Source organism: Adelges cooleyi, unplaced genomic scaffold (genome assembly GCF_023614345.1).
Source record: "Adelges cooleyi isolate 19-005CV unplaced genomic scaffold, UGA_ACOO_1.1 ACOO_flye_CR_arks_rails_tigmint_CR_PRNA_9, whole genome shotgun sequence".
In the NCBI taxonomy this organism is placed as follows: Eukaryota; Metazoa; Arthropoda; class Insecta; order Hemiptera; family Adelgidae; genus Adelges; species Adelges cooleyi.
Window position 1 is genome coordinate 15,419,836 of NW_026096579.1, and position 20,121 is coordinate 15,439,956.

The window sequence follows — 20,121 nt, forward strand, 5'->3', positions numbered from 1 at the left end:
GTCCGTCGGCTAACTTCTTCGAGTATAGATACTGGCTTTTTACAGTGATCATTGTTCGATAGTAGATTATGTTTTAATTCTTTTGAAGTAAACAGCCTTGTTCTGACGATGCTAATTATCACTATACTACCGCATTGATTATACATATTTATAAGTAGATACTTATTAGTTATTACTATTAATGTGTTTAATTTTTTTTTCTTATATATAATTCTTTGATTTTTTCAATATCTACTAATGATTTCGTCATTTATATACAGGGTGATACTTTTATCGTGAACCACTCAATATCTTATAGGGTTTAATAAGAAATGAATTAATTAATTAAGAAAGAATTAATTTTTTTGTTTTCTTATATAATGTGATATCAATTTTCCACAAATTTCTATTTTACTACCCACTTCCCAAACTAATTATTTTTTTATTAACTTTTGAAACTTAAACGGTAACGTACACATTTTATAGACTTTTTAAATTGAGAATTTTGTATTAAAAATTTTAACTGGTCGATAACCAGTTTTGGATAACCATTTTTGAAGTTTTTAATTTAGGGCAGGAGGAAAGGTGGAGTGTAATATTATTTTTATCTGCACGCTCATCTCAATCGCACTTCCCCTCACATCTCAATTTTTAAACTCAAAAAAACAATATGAAAAAAAATTAAATTTCTTATTAAACCCTATTAAGAAGTTCGCGATACATTTATCACCCTGTATTTTATATCATATGATTTTTCGCACTCATACCCGGGAAATTTCCCAGAATATTCCCAAGACCGGAAATTGATTGGGAATATTATAGATGTTCATTTGTTTCTACATTAAATTTAACTTATACTTATAAATTATTTAAATTCAAATATTATAGGAGAATAGAAACATTTTTTCATAATCCCAAAAATATATTTAACTTATAATTGATAAAAAATCGAATTTAAGTTATACACTTAATATCAATCTTGATTGATATTAAGTGTGTAAAGATTGGTTTTTAAATAATTACTTTTTTTTTATTTATTAACACTGTCTATCTGTTTAAATTTTATTTTATTTCAAATATTCAATAAATCTATTAGAATAGAAGTTAGGTTTTTCATTTTTAAACTTGAATGAACTAATTACTCATTAGTCATTTGATTAGTCTTTCAAAAATAGTAATAAACATTAATAATTTTATAATTGTAAATAAAATGAAGAAAATCCAAAATAAAATAAAAAAAGTATAATATTATAATATAGGTTTGTATACTACTTAGTATCTTATTTACACTTGTACTTTTATAATTAAACTTTTTTTTTTCGAAGGAATATTCCTAGAAGCACATCACTAGTCATCATACCTAATTGTCTAATGGCGGGCAAAAAACTCTATCAGGGTCATTTCATACCAAATCACCTAATGTTTGTGTGAATGGATTTGCTAAATGCTTCAAACTTATATATCCTATCCATATAAATAAAAAAGAAAAGAAAAAAAAATTAAAAAATGTATTTATTTATTATTTAAAATCACGGAATTAAGTCCAATTACAAAGAATATATGACAGTCTAAGTACATAAAGAAATATATAAAGGGAAGGATAAATTAACAAAAAGAACAATAATTAAAGAATATTTACATTAACAAAGTATATCTAAATCGCTATTAACACTATTTACCGGTGGTTGACAAAATATTAACTGGAGATGATGACATATAAGTTTGTGGGTAAAATGGAATATGAAATTAAAAATTTTTACATGTATGAACCTTAAAATTAATCTGACTTAACAACAATGGGTCATCAATATTGTTATTTAAAAGTTTTTTTAAAAAGGAATAATAATAATCAATTCTTCTATCTTGAAGAGATTTTAGATTCAAAAAATTATGAATATCTTTATAACCAGAATGCTGAGGCCTTTCTATGTTAAATTTGAAGCAAATGTATCTGATAACGTTGTTTTGGACACCTTTGATCAGGTTAGAATGGCCAATATTACGAGTTTCCCAAATAATCGTTGCGTATTCCAAATGAGATCTTATCAGCGACGTGTATAAACATTTAAAAGCTATTGGGTCGTTAAATTTAGAGCAATTGCGTTTAATTAGGCCAAACAAAGAAAGCGATTTATTTTTAATGGATAATACCCTTACATTGGATTTTAGTTTGATTTGAGATGAAAAAATAGAGTAGACGTGGCTTTGATTGGCAAAACATAATTTAACCGGTCTCGGTTTATTGGGAGCTTTTGGTACAAGACCTAAGCGGGAAATATGTGTAGGCTAATCTTGGATAGTGTGACCAGACGTCCCGATTTTGGCGGGACAGTACCGATATTCAAGCAGGTGTCCCGCTAAATATGGTGATCAAATCGGGACAGTAAAATGTACCGACTTTTAATCGACGTCCCGCTTTTGTCCCGATTTCAAACAATAATTATTTTTTTCTTATTTTCACTTATGGTGTGTATATTTTGTGTTCCATCAGATCACATCAGTTTATTTTGTACAGTTTCTATAATCTATACTGTGATATCACTTATTGTCATAGAGACCTAGACATTGGACGTTATGATCTGGACTCTCAATCGGCTATAGGTAACCACGGTTTTAGAAATGAAACCCAAGTGGTTACAACCATAGACCTATAAAAATTTCTTTATATATCTATGGTTACAACTGATAAAAAATCTCCTTTATTGCTCAAATCTATTGCATCAAATGATAAATACTAAGTATTAATAATTTTTTTGCCGTCAAACGTGGTTAGTTTTTTGCATGTATTGTTGGGATAAAAATAATAATTATATACAATTGTGCAAATATTATTATTACTATAAAAAAACGAATGATTAGTATAAACCTTTTAGAAAACCGCATATTCTCGGTAGCAATTCGGTTAAAAACCATGTATAGCATAACGCTGGAGGTAACTAATAGTAATAGTAATAGTACTTCTGACCTAAGTCTTAATGGGCAACGAAAGCAATCTGGATAGTATTTCAGAAGAAACTACTAACTAGTATATAATTTGTGTGAAAAAATAATATACTCTACTGTTTATTATTTTGTAATCAAATTTGGTAGAATTAGAAACAATTAAAAACAAAAAAAAAAAAAGAGATGAAAATTACAAAAGTCAGCATGACAACAAGGAAAGAGATCATTAGGACGGATCATGTTGGTTTTACATTCAAAACTAATTTAAAGCCATGAAACTTGTTTGCGCACACTTTAAACTATTACTCATAGAGGAATGACTTATAAATGATGTTTATCAACTATCACAAGTGAATAACAATTTAAATCTCCCCAATAATTACAAAACTCGTTTTGCGCACAATTAACCTAAGCTGGTATGTTTTTTAGGTACTTATGTCTTATGCACTAGTTCTATTTTAGTGGCTGCGTCACCACATCATATATTACTGTGTGTTTTATTTAACTATTATAAAATTAATATGACTGTTCAAATTTCTTTTGTTTTTGAAACATGTAGAAACAAACGATTTTCCTACTAAACCGTGGGCAAGTGTGCCAAATAATAATTCCAAATCTACAATGGTATAAAACAGTGAGTTTGTTTACCTATATTTTTTTCGAAAACAAATTGTTTAAACGAATCAATACTTCGACGAAACTCCTTGTCAACTCCTTTAATTGTTTGAAATTGCACTTTTATAAATGATATAAATTGCATGCCGCTAATCTAGCTAAATCGAACTTTAAATGTTAACACCTATTTATTTTGAATTTATAATTTTGATTTGATTTATTTCCAAATGGTATTACCGAAAAACTATGAATGTACCTAATTTATTTACTTGTATTGTTATTCCAAAAAGTACACTTTTAATCACGACCAATAACACAGGCAGTCCTAATCCTGAGCTACACTTATTCGGCCAAAACTGACAATAACCGATTCTCTTTTTGGTCAATTAATTTTAAACACAATTATATCAAATATACTCATTATAGATACTATAATGTATAGGTTAGGTAATTAGTGTTAGGTAATAAAGGAGACCAATAATTTAAATATGTATAAAATAATGAATAAATAAAATATATATAAATTTACATCTGCATTATTGAATGCAAATTTTCTCAAAAATCTGTAGTCAAATTTTTTTTTTATTAAGGAAAAACTCAAAAAAAAAAGGTAAATTTACACTTTGGCCGTAGTCAGTTTCTAGGTTGCTAAGTGTGTGTGAATCAACAGTCAACAGGTAATGAAATGATTTTCATTATATTGTTAATTACGATATATGAGTAACTATGACAGTACATTTTTATAGACTGACGATCAACCCTTATCGTATCCACCCTGCATAAGACTAAATATTAAATTTTAAGTACATTATTGCTGGTCCAACGATATCTTCTAAGCCGCTATAACTGGTTTGAACATACTATCCACACATTCCCATCGAAGCGTTTATTTAATTTTAGTTGTAATAAATCTGTAGAACTGTGACCTCTCCGTCCCCACTATGCCCCAACTCCACTGTACTGGCTTTTTATTATTATTATTATTATTATTATTATTAAAGAAAAAAATCAATCCAGTGTGATCAGGGCATAGTAGGAACTCGATTGCTATGTAGAAAACCCGGTCAAACATTTTTTTCCGGTTTTTATTAAAAAAAATCTTCTTCTTTTTTATGAATATAGTAATTCCTGTCTGCACAGGAAACAGGTGCATACGAAACTAATGCATTATTAATTTCTGCATTTCTGCATTCTCATAAACTAGTTTTTTTGCTCCATCGTCCGTCGGCTAACTTCTTCGAGTACAGACACTGTTTTTTTAAGGCGCTTAAGTGTTTGATAGTAGATTTTGTTGCAGGTTTTGAAACAGCCTTGTCCTGACCTTGCTAATTTTTACTGTACTAACTCATTGTTTTTTACATGTTTATAAGTAGGCTTACTTCTATTATTGTGTTTAATATATCTTTGTTTTATATAATTCTCCTACTTTTAATTTAACTATAGTAGAAAAATGTTTTCGTCTCAAATAAATGATTAGCATAGTTTTTCTTTAAAAATCTAATGTTTACGGGCGGAAACATATTTGGCGAAAATTGAGCAACACCTTTTCAACCAAAACTGAAAAATAACCGATTCTTCTTTTGGTCAATTAGTTTGAAACACAATTATATCAAATTGTATAGATTGTATATAACAAATAATAAAAACTAATAATTTAAACAAATATAAATTAATAAATAATAAATTATATTTATATAAATTTACATCGTGAACATTTTTTAATGCAGTCTACGAGGATTATTATTATTATTTTTTTTTTATCAGACTATCAAAGTTATTTTTATAGGGTAAATTACAATTTTTCCTCATAAAAACTGCTTTGCGAGGGACAAACATATGAGGTAAAATTTCAAGCTAATATTACAAAAAAATAAAATTAGTTTTTATCAAATTTGGAACTTGTAGACAATTTTATGACCAAATAAGTTCAGGGACACTGGGTAAGAAATGGTAGTACATTTATGACAATTTCTCAGGAGAGCAAAACAAAGCTTGATTGCTCGTCCAAATCGGAAGGTTGGTCGTTTTAAAGGCGCTAAGTTGGTCGTTTTAAAGGCGCTAGGTTGGTCTCACTATAACCCATACTAGTCTTAATGTATTAATGAATAGTAAAAAATAATACCCTACTATAGAAGCGGTTCCCGGTAGCTACGATCTAGTAGAAACCGAGCAACAGTCACAGCGGGATTTAAAAAGTTGTTTTACACCAGTTTGTTGTATAACGCATGCTTAATCAAATTATTTATTAGTCTAGTTCGGATTTGTATTTCGATGCGTTTTTTTTTGTATATTTTTTTAAACTATAATGAGACTTGGTACAAACGACAATTTAATTTTTGTTTTTTCCGTGGACATATCTACAATAGTATAAGTATAAATATTTTATTTTATTTTAATAGAACTATGGATAGTTTTGATTTATTAAACCAGATCCACATTTAATAATGTTAAAAAAATCACCATAAATTACATCCTGTAATGTACGTAATTTAATAAGTTAATATTTGACACAATAACAATAACAACACATAAAACAAAATTAGTCATGTCTTTAAGTTTGTTACCTACACCGTAGTGTTTGATATTATACGCAGGTGCTATTTTGTTTCAAAACTTATTTAGCGTGGCTGTAAAATTAAGTAAAATATATTCTTACGTCGACAAAACGTCAGGCAACCTATTCTTAAAATACCATTACCGATGGTGGCCATAACCCGCAATAACTACCTACGCTCATCTTAGAAGTGGTCATCATAATGTGTTCATAGAGTCCACCTTTAAATTAAATATTAGATCGTTAGCTGTTACTGTTGCTGTGTTAGCCGTTAATCAATCGTGTTCATTTTAAACGCAATAAAATTTAACTTAGACCATAGATTTTGTTGAATTCTACCGCACTCCACCTCCCATCCTACCTTTTAACCTTTAATAACTTAAAAAAACAACTATCCAAAACTGGTTATCGACCAGTCTAAATGTTCTTCAAATTGTACAATTATCGTCTATTTCAATTAAAATATACATAATTTATTATTATAATTATTATCACGAGTACACCGTGTGATTTCCCTATGATTATTTTTTTAATAATATTATTACTGTGTTCGATACGGCATTGAATACAAATTATTTCCCCTATAATAAATCGAGACCTGTGAGTTATAGGGAGATTATTTTTTGTTTTATTCATTTTGAGTTAATTTGCGGACACAACGAGTGAAATGTTTTATTAAGCTTCTAAACAAAAACGCAACATTTTGTTGTGTAATTTAATCAACCGGATACACACTGTATATTTGTGTAATAAAATGAAATATCATATTAAAACTGCATGATGATATGGAGGCAACAATAGTACAATGACCCGCACAAGTTCATGGATCTGCAAACTCTTATTGTACAGCTGTTGAAGTACCACGTGTTAGTAACTATTTCTGGATTTCGGTAGTGATATACAAACGTTGGTGTTTCCCTGACGTCACAAAAGTCAAGGTTTAAAATTTCTAGTCACGGTCATATTATTATGTAACATAATTACAAAACATATACGAGTAGCTTGGTGCATTTCTATGGGGGGGGGGGGGAGGTTAGGTTTATAGACCTTTCACAAATTGTGAACATAAAGGCTTGGGAGGGAATTCTTCGCGCACCCGGATGATGTTCAATCCAACCCGCTCCATAATTTTATTTTTATGCATTTTTAAATGGCACGTTTAATGTTTTATTATTGTCACCTCTGGGATGTTTCTAAGGACATCTACTAACCCCCTCGCCCTTACCTCGGACAAATCTTGCACACTTGACAAAAGTCTACTCCAGTCGCTTAAAAAAACACCAAGTAAAATATCTTTGTTATCGCAAAATTGTTAGAGTTACTCATACGTCACATTATATTCTTTGGAACAAAATAATTTTCAGTCCCATACTGCTGGCAGGTTTTTTTTATGAAAAATTGTATTGTTTCAACGGTGGCACTGTTATTTTATATTATAAATCTAGTTAGAGACACAAACTAAATGAGTTATAAAAATGATTGCATTGGTGCACAACAGTGTTGCTTAAGCAAAACGGTTTAACGTAAAGGTACATTATAGTGGGGGAGGAGGGGGGTAATGTCACTACAGGAATCATTCACAACTTTGTTGTTGAGTAACCGCATAGGGTCAATAAGAGGATCGATGGCTAGAAAATTAGATCCGGCTGTAGGGATATGGGAAATCTCATGATTCCTACTGTAGGTACTTTGGGATCTCTGAGACTAATAATGCTATAACAAACCCAGCTAGAGTAGAATATAATGCCAACAAGCAGGGAGTCAAGTGGTAAGTCTTTATAAAGCCAAGCGCACCTTATGCCTTATAAATAACCAAGTCAATATTATGTGGTTTTAAAGACAACGATGGAGTGGACAACAAACCTAAATCCTTCACCCGATAGACACGTGATAAGGTATGTCGTTCTTAAAAATGATGCAAGATCCCGTAAAGGACATTATCGTACACTTACACTTACCATTGTTGACAGTCTGGTCGCAGACCACACAAGACTACACCAACTACCAAAACAATTAACAGCAGCTTGAAATTTAACACAATAGTCCTTCGAAGAGACGCCGGAGAAAAGTTTAGCGTGATCTGCCAATAGAAAAACACAACAGAAAGGAATAATTGCATAGACGGTGTTAATAAAAATATTAAATAATAATGGACCAAGATGATGAAAATCTAAACGACGATACACTTCATAAATATTATCGTATTTACTATGTTTATTATATTTACTTATTATGTTTATAATACATTATAAACTATTAACATAGTTATGGTATACAAACTTTGGTATTTACCTGACGTCACAAAAGTCAAGGTTTAAAACCCTAGCCACGGTCATGTCGTTAAATAACATTGTTACCGGGCGTCGAAATAATGTTGTATAACTTTTAGTACTATATTATAAATCTTGTACGATACAAAAACAAAATAAATTAAAGAAATAATTGTTGTACTTGTTTACAACCGAGTTGTATTTCAATAAAAAAATAATATTTTAGCGCATTAACTTTAACATTACCTGCGTTAACAATAATATTAAAAAAAACGTTACTGTAGTTGGAAAAACCAGGCCAACAGGAAAGACTGCAAAGAATCAAGGAAATAACATTTAAATATTGTGACAAATTAAGGCACTAGGGTAGTATTTTTTGCGATACAAATAAGTTCTACAAAACGGGTTCTGCCAGTAGTTCAAAATAAGTTTTAGACAAAAAAAAAAAAAATGAAAAGTTTTGAGCTAATTTCGATGGAAAGATTAAAAAAATACATTTCCAAGGTATCTAAACGAGAAATACAAGTTTTTTTAATAAAGCTACTTAACAAAATATAGTTTTTGAACTATTAGAACCAATTCATCTTGCTCGAACTGATTTAATCCGGGCTACATGCCGTTGTGCCTAAATTATTCCTATTCAATTCATTTTTTACTTGGCTTCAATTTCAGGGCATTTTTGACACGCTCATAATAAAAAATATTATCGACTTATTTCTTACGAGTGAATAAACCAACCTACTTGAAAAATTGTTAGTAATTAAATCTAGGTTCTATTAAGGTCTAATCATGACAATTGGTATTCTTGCTGATCTAACTGCAGTGTTATCTGGGGTTGGGCAAAGGTTTATTTATCCCCCGTACTATTTCTACTATTAACGATATCAATTAAACACACTTAAGTGTATTATACAATACACATTTTTGGCATTTTATAACGATATAAAACATTATACCCCAGCATGGGCATATGGCTTACTATTTGCCTCACAATGGAATTTAGCACAGTAATTTGGAAATTACACCAACAATATTTAATTTGCGAATTTGATATGGTTCAAAATCATTTTCCCCATTATTTTGTGTTAAATAATGGATGGCTGCTCGATGATATCGAAACCCTAAGTTTATAGCCAAATGAAATATATTCAAATAAAATTAGTCTAAAATAAACATTATACAAAATATTGTATTTAATATTTGTAGTGAATGTGGTGTTAAGTTTGTAAAATTGAAAATGGTATCAAAGTAATGGAAGTAAGTTGTAGTAATAAAAATTGTACTTGAATCTAAAAAAATTGAAAAGCCGACCTTTGATGGAAAGGGGAAGGCTTTGAAAAAATTAAAATTCATGGCTTATGTCCGATAGACACGTGTCTAATGACTGCCAATGTCAAAACTTGTAAAACCTTACATTTTATTGCGGGGTTTTACACTATTAAGGAGAAAGAGGTGAAATTTTCAAACTTATTATTTACTAGTACCTTCCTATTTCTAAGATCTCTTAAGTAAATCGGACAAACAGCTCCGGTGGTGTCATAAGAATAATCCTGCATCACGGCATTGTTGCTGTTATAACAAAACGCCTTACAAACACACACTTAGGCAACACAACGCAGCGCAAATAGCCATGATAATCACAGGAAAGAAAGTATTATTTTCAATAAAAAACGTGTGATATTTTTCGACCATGTCAATAAAAAACTATCAGGTTATAATCTTCAGGGTAATATTTTTAACTTATACAATTTTTTTTGTGAATGAATGCCATTTTGGTTAAATCCAAGATGTAAAAAATTAAAAATCCGTTTCCAACATAATCTAATAATGTAGCCATAGATCTTGTATATATTGAAATAAATTGACATTGGACCATCCTAAGTAGTAAAAATGTTGTCATGACGTTGGATTCTTGGTCTAAACGTCGAAAAAATCAGACTGCTTTCAATCCTCTTAGTGTACTAAACTTATTAACATTAAGTTTTTACATCAACCGTTTTTACATTATTTAATTTAAATATAACGTCAGTTAATATTATATTATCATAATTTTATTCCCTCGTTTTGGGCAATTTGAGCTGTTTGTTTTTAACTATTATTCAATAAATAGTGCTATACAATTATTGTTTAAATAAAAAAATGTAATTATTATTATTATTATTTTCTTTTTGTAATATTTTTTTTCTGAGTTCTTGTAAAACTGCAAAAGGTTATCCATAGAATATTTTCTTTGTAATATTTGCAAAGGGCGCCTCCACAGACAAATATAAGACAAAAGCAACGAAATAACAGGCACAGGCGTTGTAAGTAAATTCTTTAAACTGGAAAAAAATTAAACGTAAAGATAAGTACACATATTCTAAAAAAAAAATGGTAATTATTGTTAAATGGAAAGCGTAAATTTTTTTTACAAATGATATCTGAAACGCGAAGTCACTTTCTTAAGTTTCTATCGAGCCGATTTAAATATCCTTTTTTTAATAAGAGCTAAAAAGTTGATTTTTATTTTTATTTTCAAACAAATATTCCAGCATTTATATTAAACATTTTTTATAGTTTCTAACTGCTAAACCAAAAGTTGGCTTTTTAGCCCCCGTAGAAAAAAAATATAGTTTAAAAAAACTAAAAAACACGCTTAAATAGTAAAATAAACTAAAAAGTAGAAAATAATTTTCAATATAGAAATCAATTAATAAAAAATAAATAGTATTATTGTGAAAAAAGTGTGGGGCGCTTTTCAAGAACTGATATATGTAGCACCCCACGCTTTTTTCACAATAATACTATTTATTTTTTATTAATTGATTTCTATATTGAAAATTATTTTCTACTTTTTAGTTTATTTTACTATTTAAGCGTGTTTTTTAGTTTTTTTTAACTATATTTTTTTTATTTTCCACTTTTTAGTTCGTTGTGCTTTAAAATCGTGTTTTTTTAATTATAGTATATACGTGTCTCTATTACTTGAAAACTTCAGGTAAACAACAATGAATACACGCATGTACGTTCGGTTGCCTATCTCTACACCCATGCCTATCTCACATCTTTTAGTTACATAGTTACATACAAACATACATACAAGTGAAGCTAATATAAGCGTGTTAAAAATAGTAAGCGTTACTTAAAAAAAATATTGGAATCCGTCCAATAGACACGCCAGAAAATTACTTCTACGGAATTCAAATACAAGTATTATAACTAGAAAAACTTAAAAATTCTCCATCTTCAAATTAGTCGGCATATTAAAAATGGCTACTACATCAATTTTTGTCAAATACTGTTCACCTTAACTTGTATATTGTGCTACGTTTATTATTATAAATAAAATTGTATTACGATTTGCATACATTTCAGTATCAAAGTTAATATATAATTATATATTATATAATAAATTTAATTAGAAATGTTAGCAATTCGATGTACGAGAATAAAAAAAATATATTTATCAAATTAGGCACTAAAAACTTACCTATTTCACTCGAAAAAAATAATTAAATTAAATCAAACCTGCATATTATAAAAATTTATAGATTTGGCTTTATATATTTTTATAATTATTATTATTATTCAGTTTGTTTAATGTATTATATGGGGCATTCTGAGTCAAACCACACGGTTATCGGCCCGACCTCCTCAAAATTGTTTTTATTAACTTCTATTTGTCTAAAATAAAATAATGGAAAACATGACACTTATGTAAAAATGAACTATTAATTGATAGTTCCGCGATATAACATATTAGATTGGCTAATCAATTTAAAGGGGTTGTAATCTTTTTACAGTTTTATATGTGTTCTCACCAATTGTTCTTCTCCCAAGTAAACAGCAAATCTTCGGCTATAGTCCATTGACATGATTACGACTATATTAACCAGATACACCGAGTACAACATTTTCCCAAAAAACACTGTGATCCGATTGTTAAATACATTTTCCAAATAACCTAGTAAAATATCGAAACATTACCTAATACAATTTTAAGGTTTAACTTAAAGAAAAAACCTATTATTATTACACTGGCAAATTTAGGTATAAGAATATAATTTTTTACTACCAAACTTGCTTAAACTTCAAAAAAATGAATTAGGTTGACATAGTTTTTGTTAAATATTTATTGTTTTCACCCGTTAATCAATAGCCGCTTCCGGGATACTCAAGAGAAATATTTACATATTAGAAGTTGAAACACGTTCCAAAGACTCTTGTGAAATATACAACTTACCGTAGCCCCACGAGGAGTGGAAAACTGTTACAACGCCAAAAAGTATGGTGAACGTGCAATGACTAAGGGTAGCGTACAGTGCATGTTCAATGGCGTTATATGGTCTCGTACTATCATAAAAAAATACAGCATAGGCTTGAATAAAATAAACCACTATCAATGTGATAAAAGATCCAACATAAGTCGTTGTCTAAAATGTATAAAGAAAAACATATTTATATAAATATATTGGTCATAACTGACATAGACTGGTCATAACCATTAGGTATCCACAATAATCTGGTAAAACCAGTTTTCGCACATTTTTTCGACTTTCATAATATCAATACTCCCTCACACTCTCTCCTTCCTCCCAAATAATCAGAGCTTTGCGATGTGGATCAGGGTGGACCACGGTCAATGACTGTTTTTAAATAATAATAATTAACATATTATGGATACCGTTTTTATTAGTATTATTTACCATAGAAAATTGTATTTTTCGTTCTTTAAGGTTATCTACCAAAACACCTGCCAAAAGACCACCAACATAAGGTGTCATTCGAGTATAGAATGGTCTGTACAAGTCTTTAAATTCTTGTGAGTCATTGAATACATTTTCCAAATTCCTTTACAAATAAAATCATAAATGTGTTAAGTTATAACTTACAACATTGTTATAAACTTGCTCAATTTTTAGTATTGACGACGGTAATATTAAAAATAATTTTTCTTTGGCTTCTGAGTGCTTTTTTTTTTTAATAAAATGTATAACTCACGAGTAATTTAATTTGACAAATCCAATGGATCGGTTATAGAACGTTAGGACGAACGGCGTAGTTAATGATATTATCAAAATTGACCACATTAACATTAAACCCCTTCGTTTACTCTTGTAGTACACGTATAACACTGAAGCACCGATAACGTGAAACTGAAGCAGACATGATATATACCAACTGTGTAAGAGGCACTAGATAAATTATAAGACAAAACAATATTTACATTAGATCTCTGTATGCGCTTTTAGTGCTATTCCAAAACAAAATATTGCTTATTCATGCGCTAAATACATATTACAATTAATCAAAACTTAGTAAGAATAAAAAAATAGGTTTTTTATGATATAGATTATTTATTGTAATTTGACTGATGAAAATTTCGATTTCTTATATAATTTTGAGTTTTTAAATACATTTTTTTTAAAAAGTTTACATACAGTTAAAACACAATTTGAAGTTTTTGTGACGCAACTAGTATGCGTCCATATAGATATTATTTGACAAAAACTTATCCGTGACATACAGTGGGTAAAAAAAGTCTCCGTATACTGTTGTCAATTTGTTTCAAAAACATAAAATGATAATTCAAAAGTTGATTAACTTAATATTTTTGACACACATTTATTCAGAAACATATTAATATTTGTTTTTAGAAAAATAGAGCATATATATTAATTAGTTTATTTTATACGTGTATATATGTACAACAACTTTGGAAAATAACAGCAAAAAAGTCTCCGTACATTTATCGACGTGTATGAATAAGAGATAAAAATAGTACCGGAATAGGGAAAACCCGTATGGACTGAGAGTTCTACATATCAACGAGCATGTTATCATTGTTTTGTAGCCATTAAGAACGATAGACATACGCTTAGTCCGTTTTATTCAATTCACATACATTGAACAATGGAGATACCAATTGCTATTCGTAAATTAGTATTAAGTAGTTAAACTAAGAGAAGATGGTAATTCTCTCAGAAATATTGCACAAACAATAAATAAATCGCACTCGACTGTACAATATATTATAAACCGATACAACGAAACTGATTCTTTTGAAGATCGAAAACGTACTGGTCGTACCCAAAAATTGAAATCACACCAAAAGAGGGCCATTCTAAGGACAATTGTGGCGGAATCAAAAACCAGTGCACCTAAACTGGCTGGTATGATTGATACTGACTATAATGTGAAAGTTGTGCCTCAGACCATTCGTAATGTTATTAGAAATGCAGGATATAAAGGTTGTGTAGCTAGGAAAAAACCCTTTATCAGTCAAATAAATAAAAGGAAACGTTTAGATTTTGCGAAGGCACACATTCATAAAGGAAATGATTTTTGGAAATCTGTATTATTTAGTGACGAAAGCAAGTTTAATATTTTTGGTTCAGATGGGCGAGGTATGGTGTGGAGAAACCCTAATAAGCAGATGGATTGCAAAAATTTGTGCCCAACGGTAAAACATGGGGGCGGTAATGTACTAGTTTGGGGTTGTATGAGCGCTGCAGGTGTTGGTAATTTGGTATTTATCGATGGTATTATGGATCAACATGTTTATTTAAACATTTTGAGAAATAACTTACATGCAAGTGCTGAAAAACTAAATATTGGCAATTCGTTTATATTCCAACAAGATAACGACCCAAAACATACCGCGAAAAAAGTTAAAGAATGGTTGTTACACCGAGTACCAAAACAACTTAACACACCTCCACAATCACCAGACATGAACCCTATAGAACATGTATGGGAAGGAAATAGGTAGACGTCTTAAAAATTACCAAACTCGAAACAAAGAACAATTAAAAAATGCAATACTAGAAGTATGGAACAGTATTGATTCTACTGTTACGAAAAAATTAGTAGAATTAATGTGAAAACGAATGCACGAAGTTGTTATAGCTAAAGGAGGGCCAACTGACCATTACTATCGATAATTATTACAATATACCATGTTAAAAATATTTATGTTATTTTGTACGGAGACTTTTTTTGCTGTTATTTTCCAAAGTTGTTGTATATATATACATGTATAAAATAAACTAATTAATATATATGCTCTATTTTTCTAAAAACAAATATTAATATGTTTCTGAATAAATGTGTGGCAAAAACATGAAGTTAATCAACTTTTGAATTATCATTTTATGTGTTTGAAAAAATTTGACAACAGTGTACGGAGACTTTTTTTACCCACTGTATTTTAGTCATGTTAATTTTACCTGTTTGTCGTAGCCGATAAAGTTATTGATAAACAACAAATTAGTCCACCCATAATGTTTACATCTGTCAATCTCCGGTTGTATTTTGTAAGACCAAAAAGGTCCATTTCTCATGTGAGGAATTATATAAATGGTAGCTAATATTACAGCTCCATATGCCGGAACCATTCTATTGAACAAAATAATAAAGTAATAAAAAATTCAATGTACCCCGACCGTAAAATATTATTTTGTAATTCGGATCAACCAAACCTGGACCAATAGGTATTTGGTTATTAAAACCCTAGGCAAAACACAAACGAAAATTATAACTCTCTATAGTGACTTGGCCCTTCTAATCTATATACACTTACTACATGTAGATTCAGAATACAACGAGGGTCCAGACATAAAAACAAATGCATAACATAAAAAAAAAACACAAAATTGTAAAAACAAAACCTGTTCAGCTACACATCGATCGAAACTAAAATAACTAGGATTATATAAGTACATAATATACTCAAAATCGATTAAAATATGTTACCTCAAGTATTTATAAAGTATATTTCTGGGCACTTCACTCCAACCGGATTTTCGTTTATTATAATGCGACTTGAGTGAAAAATATGTCAAGTATGCGCTGAAAAAAAAAAAAGGATCCACTCCATTTGAACTGGTATACATAACGTTTTGAAAGACATTGTCGAATAAAGATGGTCTTTTATTCATCTGAAAAAAAAGATTTAATATATTTGATCTAAAACAAATATACCGTGTTTTAAATGTTGAATTCTCCATCGTAATTGGAGTAAAATTGATCACAAAACCAAAATGTTAAACTAATTAATTTTTTCACTATACAATTTTCATACCAATGCTTCTTCTACTTGAGGTGGATACTGAAGAGGACCCCATACAATGTACAAATATTTATGAGTGCATAAAACTATAGCCATATTCAGAAGTTTAACTCCATAAAATACATCCAAAGGGTTCTTTTTTTCGTATTTAAGTAAATCGCTCATATTCTGGATAATCGAGAACCATTTAATATACGTAACAAATTTACCTGTAAAAGTGGTAAATAAACTGAAATTTGAATTCAATATGTGTGTATATTAATTGTTATTGTAAATGTTTGCATGCAGTGATTGTCAATGGCCACCATTCACCATAAATACCATAAATGTGATTTGTTTTATATATTGAAATTTGTATAATTTATAAAAACTCCTTAGTCTTATCCAATACAAGTGGATGCAGCCACTTATTATCCTATCCTATAATTTAATATCCTTTTCCATTTATATGTCTTCTCCATACACCCTTATGGCCGTTAATTCATAACAATTCTAATTCTAAATGTTTTTACGTTAAAGATAATGATCCAATCTCTATAACCCATTTATCATTTTATTTTTAGTCAATCTTTCAATATGCTTATATAGTTATATCTGAAATGTACTAATTACCAATGATGGAAGTTAGATAACTGATGGAGTTAAAGAATACGAATTGTGCATTTATTTTTAGATACTTACTCGTTTCCTCATTGTCCTTAATTTTTTTTAGTATTATAAGATGAACTATTGTTGATAGACAACATGTTAAAAACAATAATACCAAAATCATCCTGAGAATAAATATAATATAACATAAAAACAATGCTAGTTATTAATACTATACTATTAGTTCAAGTGGAACACTCACGATTCACGACCGTGTGTACATACTAGAAACATAGTAACTCTATTTTACTAGTGTACATTTTAACTTTAAACTATGTTCCATCCAACATACTAAGTCTATAAGTCTTATAAGTCTATAAGTCACTAAGCTAAGTTGTTTTTCGTTGGTATATAAAATAAACATCCGCATTCTTAAATAACCCGTTCAGGAACACAGTATAGGCAATTACACCATTATGAGTGATGATGTATAATCAACGCCGTAATTTTGTCAATATCAGAATTGCATAGTAATTAACAGTACACAATATGTAAAACATTTATTTGAAAACAGAACTGATAATTCTGTACAGCACAAAATCCACAGTACAGTATAATGATACTCAAAAGTTTACCAAAAATAAAAAAAATTACGGATAATAATTTAAATTGATTAATAAGATATATAGTTTTCTATTTGAATAATAAAAGTGACTTTTTAAAACTACCCTTTAAAACAATATTTTTTACTTGTAAATTATGATTGAAAATTGAATACAATAACGGTTTCATTTAAAAAGTGGGTATAATGTGTTAATATGTACTTACGGGAGAAATGGTCCAAGAGAATGAGTCCTGTAGGCCATCAAAAAAGAAGCTAATGAAGCTATATTTATTAGTTTAAGCAGTATTTTTATTTAAGTGACCTTAATCTATTTTAGTTTTGCAGCTTATAACAATTCTAGGATTATCCTCTTTAATATCTGATCGTGGGAGCAAGGGTACAGAGATAATTAAAATATATATAATTGTGAGTATTACCTAGTTAAATGGTATCCCATACCAAACGGATGCACGTCCTTATTTGTTGAACACAATGATGGTTCGACTTTAACCGTAGCGTTAACATTCTGTGCTAAAAATATACTGTCAAGTCTTCTTTGTAAGGCAAACTCAAGATCTTCAAAAGTGCACGCTTCAGGTATGCAAATTCCAATATTTACATGGTTTCGTCTTACTTGATCGCCAACATCATTAAACTAATATAAACATTTAAAAAAACATCAAGTTAGATATTTTTGGAAACTCCATTACATTTATTTAACACGACTCAACAAAAATTAGTTGAAAAAAATTTAGTTTTTGTCCACTAAAGTGCTTAATAAAAACAATTTATGCGTTCACAAAATGATTCAGAATTATTATTAGTCATTGAATATTAGAATTACCCCGAGTATTTCTTCCCAAGCAGGATCATTGTTACCAGGTTTTTGGCTGAACTTCTTCGTCCCAGTTGTCACGGGATGCAGTTGGATGTTCGACATACAATATTTACCTTGAACGGGTTGATGAACATTTATGCATTCATCATAAACTCCAATATGATGTGTAAGGCCAATCAATAGTCCATTTGGGTATTTTACCCATGAGTCTGACACTAAAACCATATAGTACAATACATTTAAAAACAAAATTGCTGTATTTAAAAATGCTATTTGTTTGTTAAAATTACACCCGGGTATTGTTTTTTATAATGATGGTTTTTTTAAAAATTAATTGATAATAAGATAGATTATAAATAAAAGATTAATTAAATGGGACTTGATGCAATTATAACTGTGACTGCTTTAATATATATTGTTTGTGAAAATTCAACCTCGTTAATGTGTTTACTGTGCATTATTGTATGCAGCTGGCAATAAAACATAATCACTTACTTTTTACCGCCCAACGTGAATTATTTTTCAAATGGTTTAAGTACATTTGCGTTTGCACTTTACACGCTGAACTTCCGACATCTTTAACCGAAAATGTCACCAACGATTGATAAAAAAGATCAGCTAACCATTCTCTAGGATAAACTAGGTCGTGATTGGTATTATTATTTCTGTCTAAAGTAGAATTATCAGAATTTTGTGAAACCATATTTCCTGTATCGAGTACACCATTTTTTTGGACAGAGGCATTCTCATAAGGGTAAACGGCGGTCAGGAAACCAAAGAAAAAAATCACCAACGCACAGGACATTTTCACTCGGTGACTTCAGCAGTTTCTAGTATCGTGTAGTTTTAAAATGTTATAGTGGAAAACTATTTTATTTTTAAATTAAAAATTGGAGCCGAAGTAGAAATCAAAATACGTTACTCTTATGTATTTCTGTCTGCGCAGGTCTCAGGTGCGTACGAAACTAATGCATTTTTAACTTCAGCGTGCTCTTAATAAAGGTTCTATATTTTTACAGTGCTTATATTTAGATCAAAGTGTTCGATAGTCGAAGTTGTTTTTTTGGTGGTAAACAACCTTGTCCTGACGTTGCTTATTATTACTGTACTACCGCATTGTTTACAGAGTGGTCCATCTGATGCAAGACACTCATTTTCTCGGAAAATATTTATTTTTATTTTACAGACAACCGCATTGTAGAAGGACTAAGAAAACAAAAATTACTGGTTTTGACAATAAATTGACAAACAATTCCATTTCGCCGTTCAGTTAACCCTGTCAAAAGATTTGTAACATTCAACGCAAATTCAAAAATCATTCCACACGACGTAATCACAAGAAATCTTTGTGAAAGCCGGTTTTAAAGAAAAACTCGTACACATTAGTAGTTTTCCACTTATGACGTGTATTCTCCCTGATGATATTTTAAATTTATTTGGATCTCTACTATTTAAACATGTTAATACGGTCTTCAGACTATTTTTAACTGAGGACACACTAACTTGCTATACACGCAATCAAACTGGTCACGCCTCTAATTTCTGCAAAAAAAGATTTGAAAAATACTTACTTAAAGAACTATGATTGCATAGTGCACAAACAACAACAATAGAGGAAAATATATTTTCTAATGATTCAAAACATCCACAAGATACAAATCTATTTTAAGCAAATTCAAA

The 20,121-nt window shown here is 29.6% G+C and overlaps 1 protein-coding gene across 4 annotated transcripts; it reads right to left on the minus strand.

Moving 5' to 3' along the window:
* Positions 1 to 10,034: 10,034 nt before the first annotated feature.
* On the minus strand, positions 10,035 to 19,421 carry LOC126846584 (nose resistant to fluoxetine protein 6-like). 4 transcript variants are annotated; one of them, XM_050586184.1, is made up of 12 exons: positions 18,937 to 19,421; positions 18,448 to 18,656; positions 18,041 to 18,258; positions 17,093 to 17,184; positions 16,424 to 16,620; positions 16,096 to 16,280; positions 15,570 to 15,738; positions 13,342 to 13,535; positions 13,047 to 13,191; positions 12,584 to 12,773; positions 12,162 to 12,268; positions 10,035 to 10,682 (listed from the first exon to the last, which is right to left on the minus strand). In XM_050586184.1, the coding sequence occupies exons 1-12, from the start codon at positions 19,244 to 19,246 to the stop codon at positions 10,572 to 10,574; spliced, it is 2,127 nt and encodes a 708-aa protein (XP_050442141.1). In that variant the 5' UTR covers positions 19,247 to 19,421; the 3' UTR covers positions 10,035 to 10,571. The 4 variants fall into 4 exon arrangements, with proteins under 4 accessions (XP_050442141.1, XP_050442140.1, XP_050442142.1 ...); XM_050586183.1 differs by having other exon boundaries at positions 10,045 to 10,682; positions 12,162 to 12,304; XM_050586185.1 differs by lacking the exon at positions 10,035 to 10,682 and adding an exon at positions 11,255 to 12,024 and having other exon boundaries at positions 12,162 to 12,304.
* Positions 19,422 to 20,121: the final 700 nt, after the last annotated feature.

Bases quoted from the DNA above. Each gene is read 5' to 3' on its own strand.
- LOC126846584 (XM_050586183.1), bottom strand. From the start codon at position 19,246: ATGTCCTGTGCGTTGGTGATTTTTTTCTTTGGTTTCCTGACCGCCGTT. The intron at 18,657-18,936 runs GTAAGTGATTAT...ATATGGTTTTAG, and splicing joins TTCACGTTGGGCGGTAAAAA to TGTCAGACTCATGGGTAAAA. The intron at 16,621-17,092 runs GTAAGTATCTAA...CCACTTTTACAG, and splicing joins TAAGGACAATGAGGAAACGA to GTAAATTTGTTACGTATATT.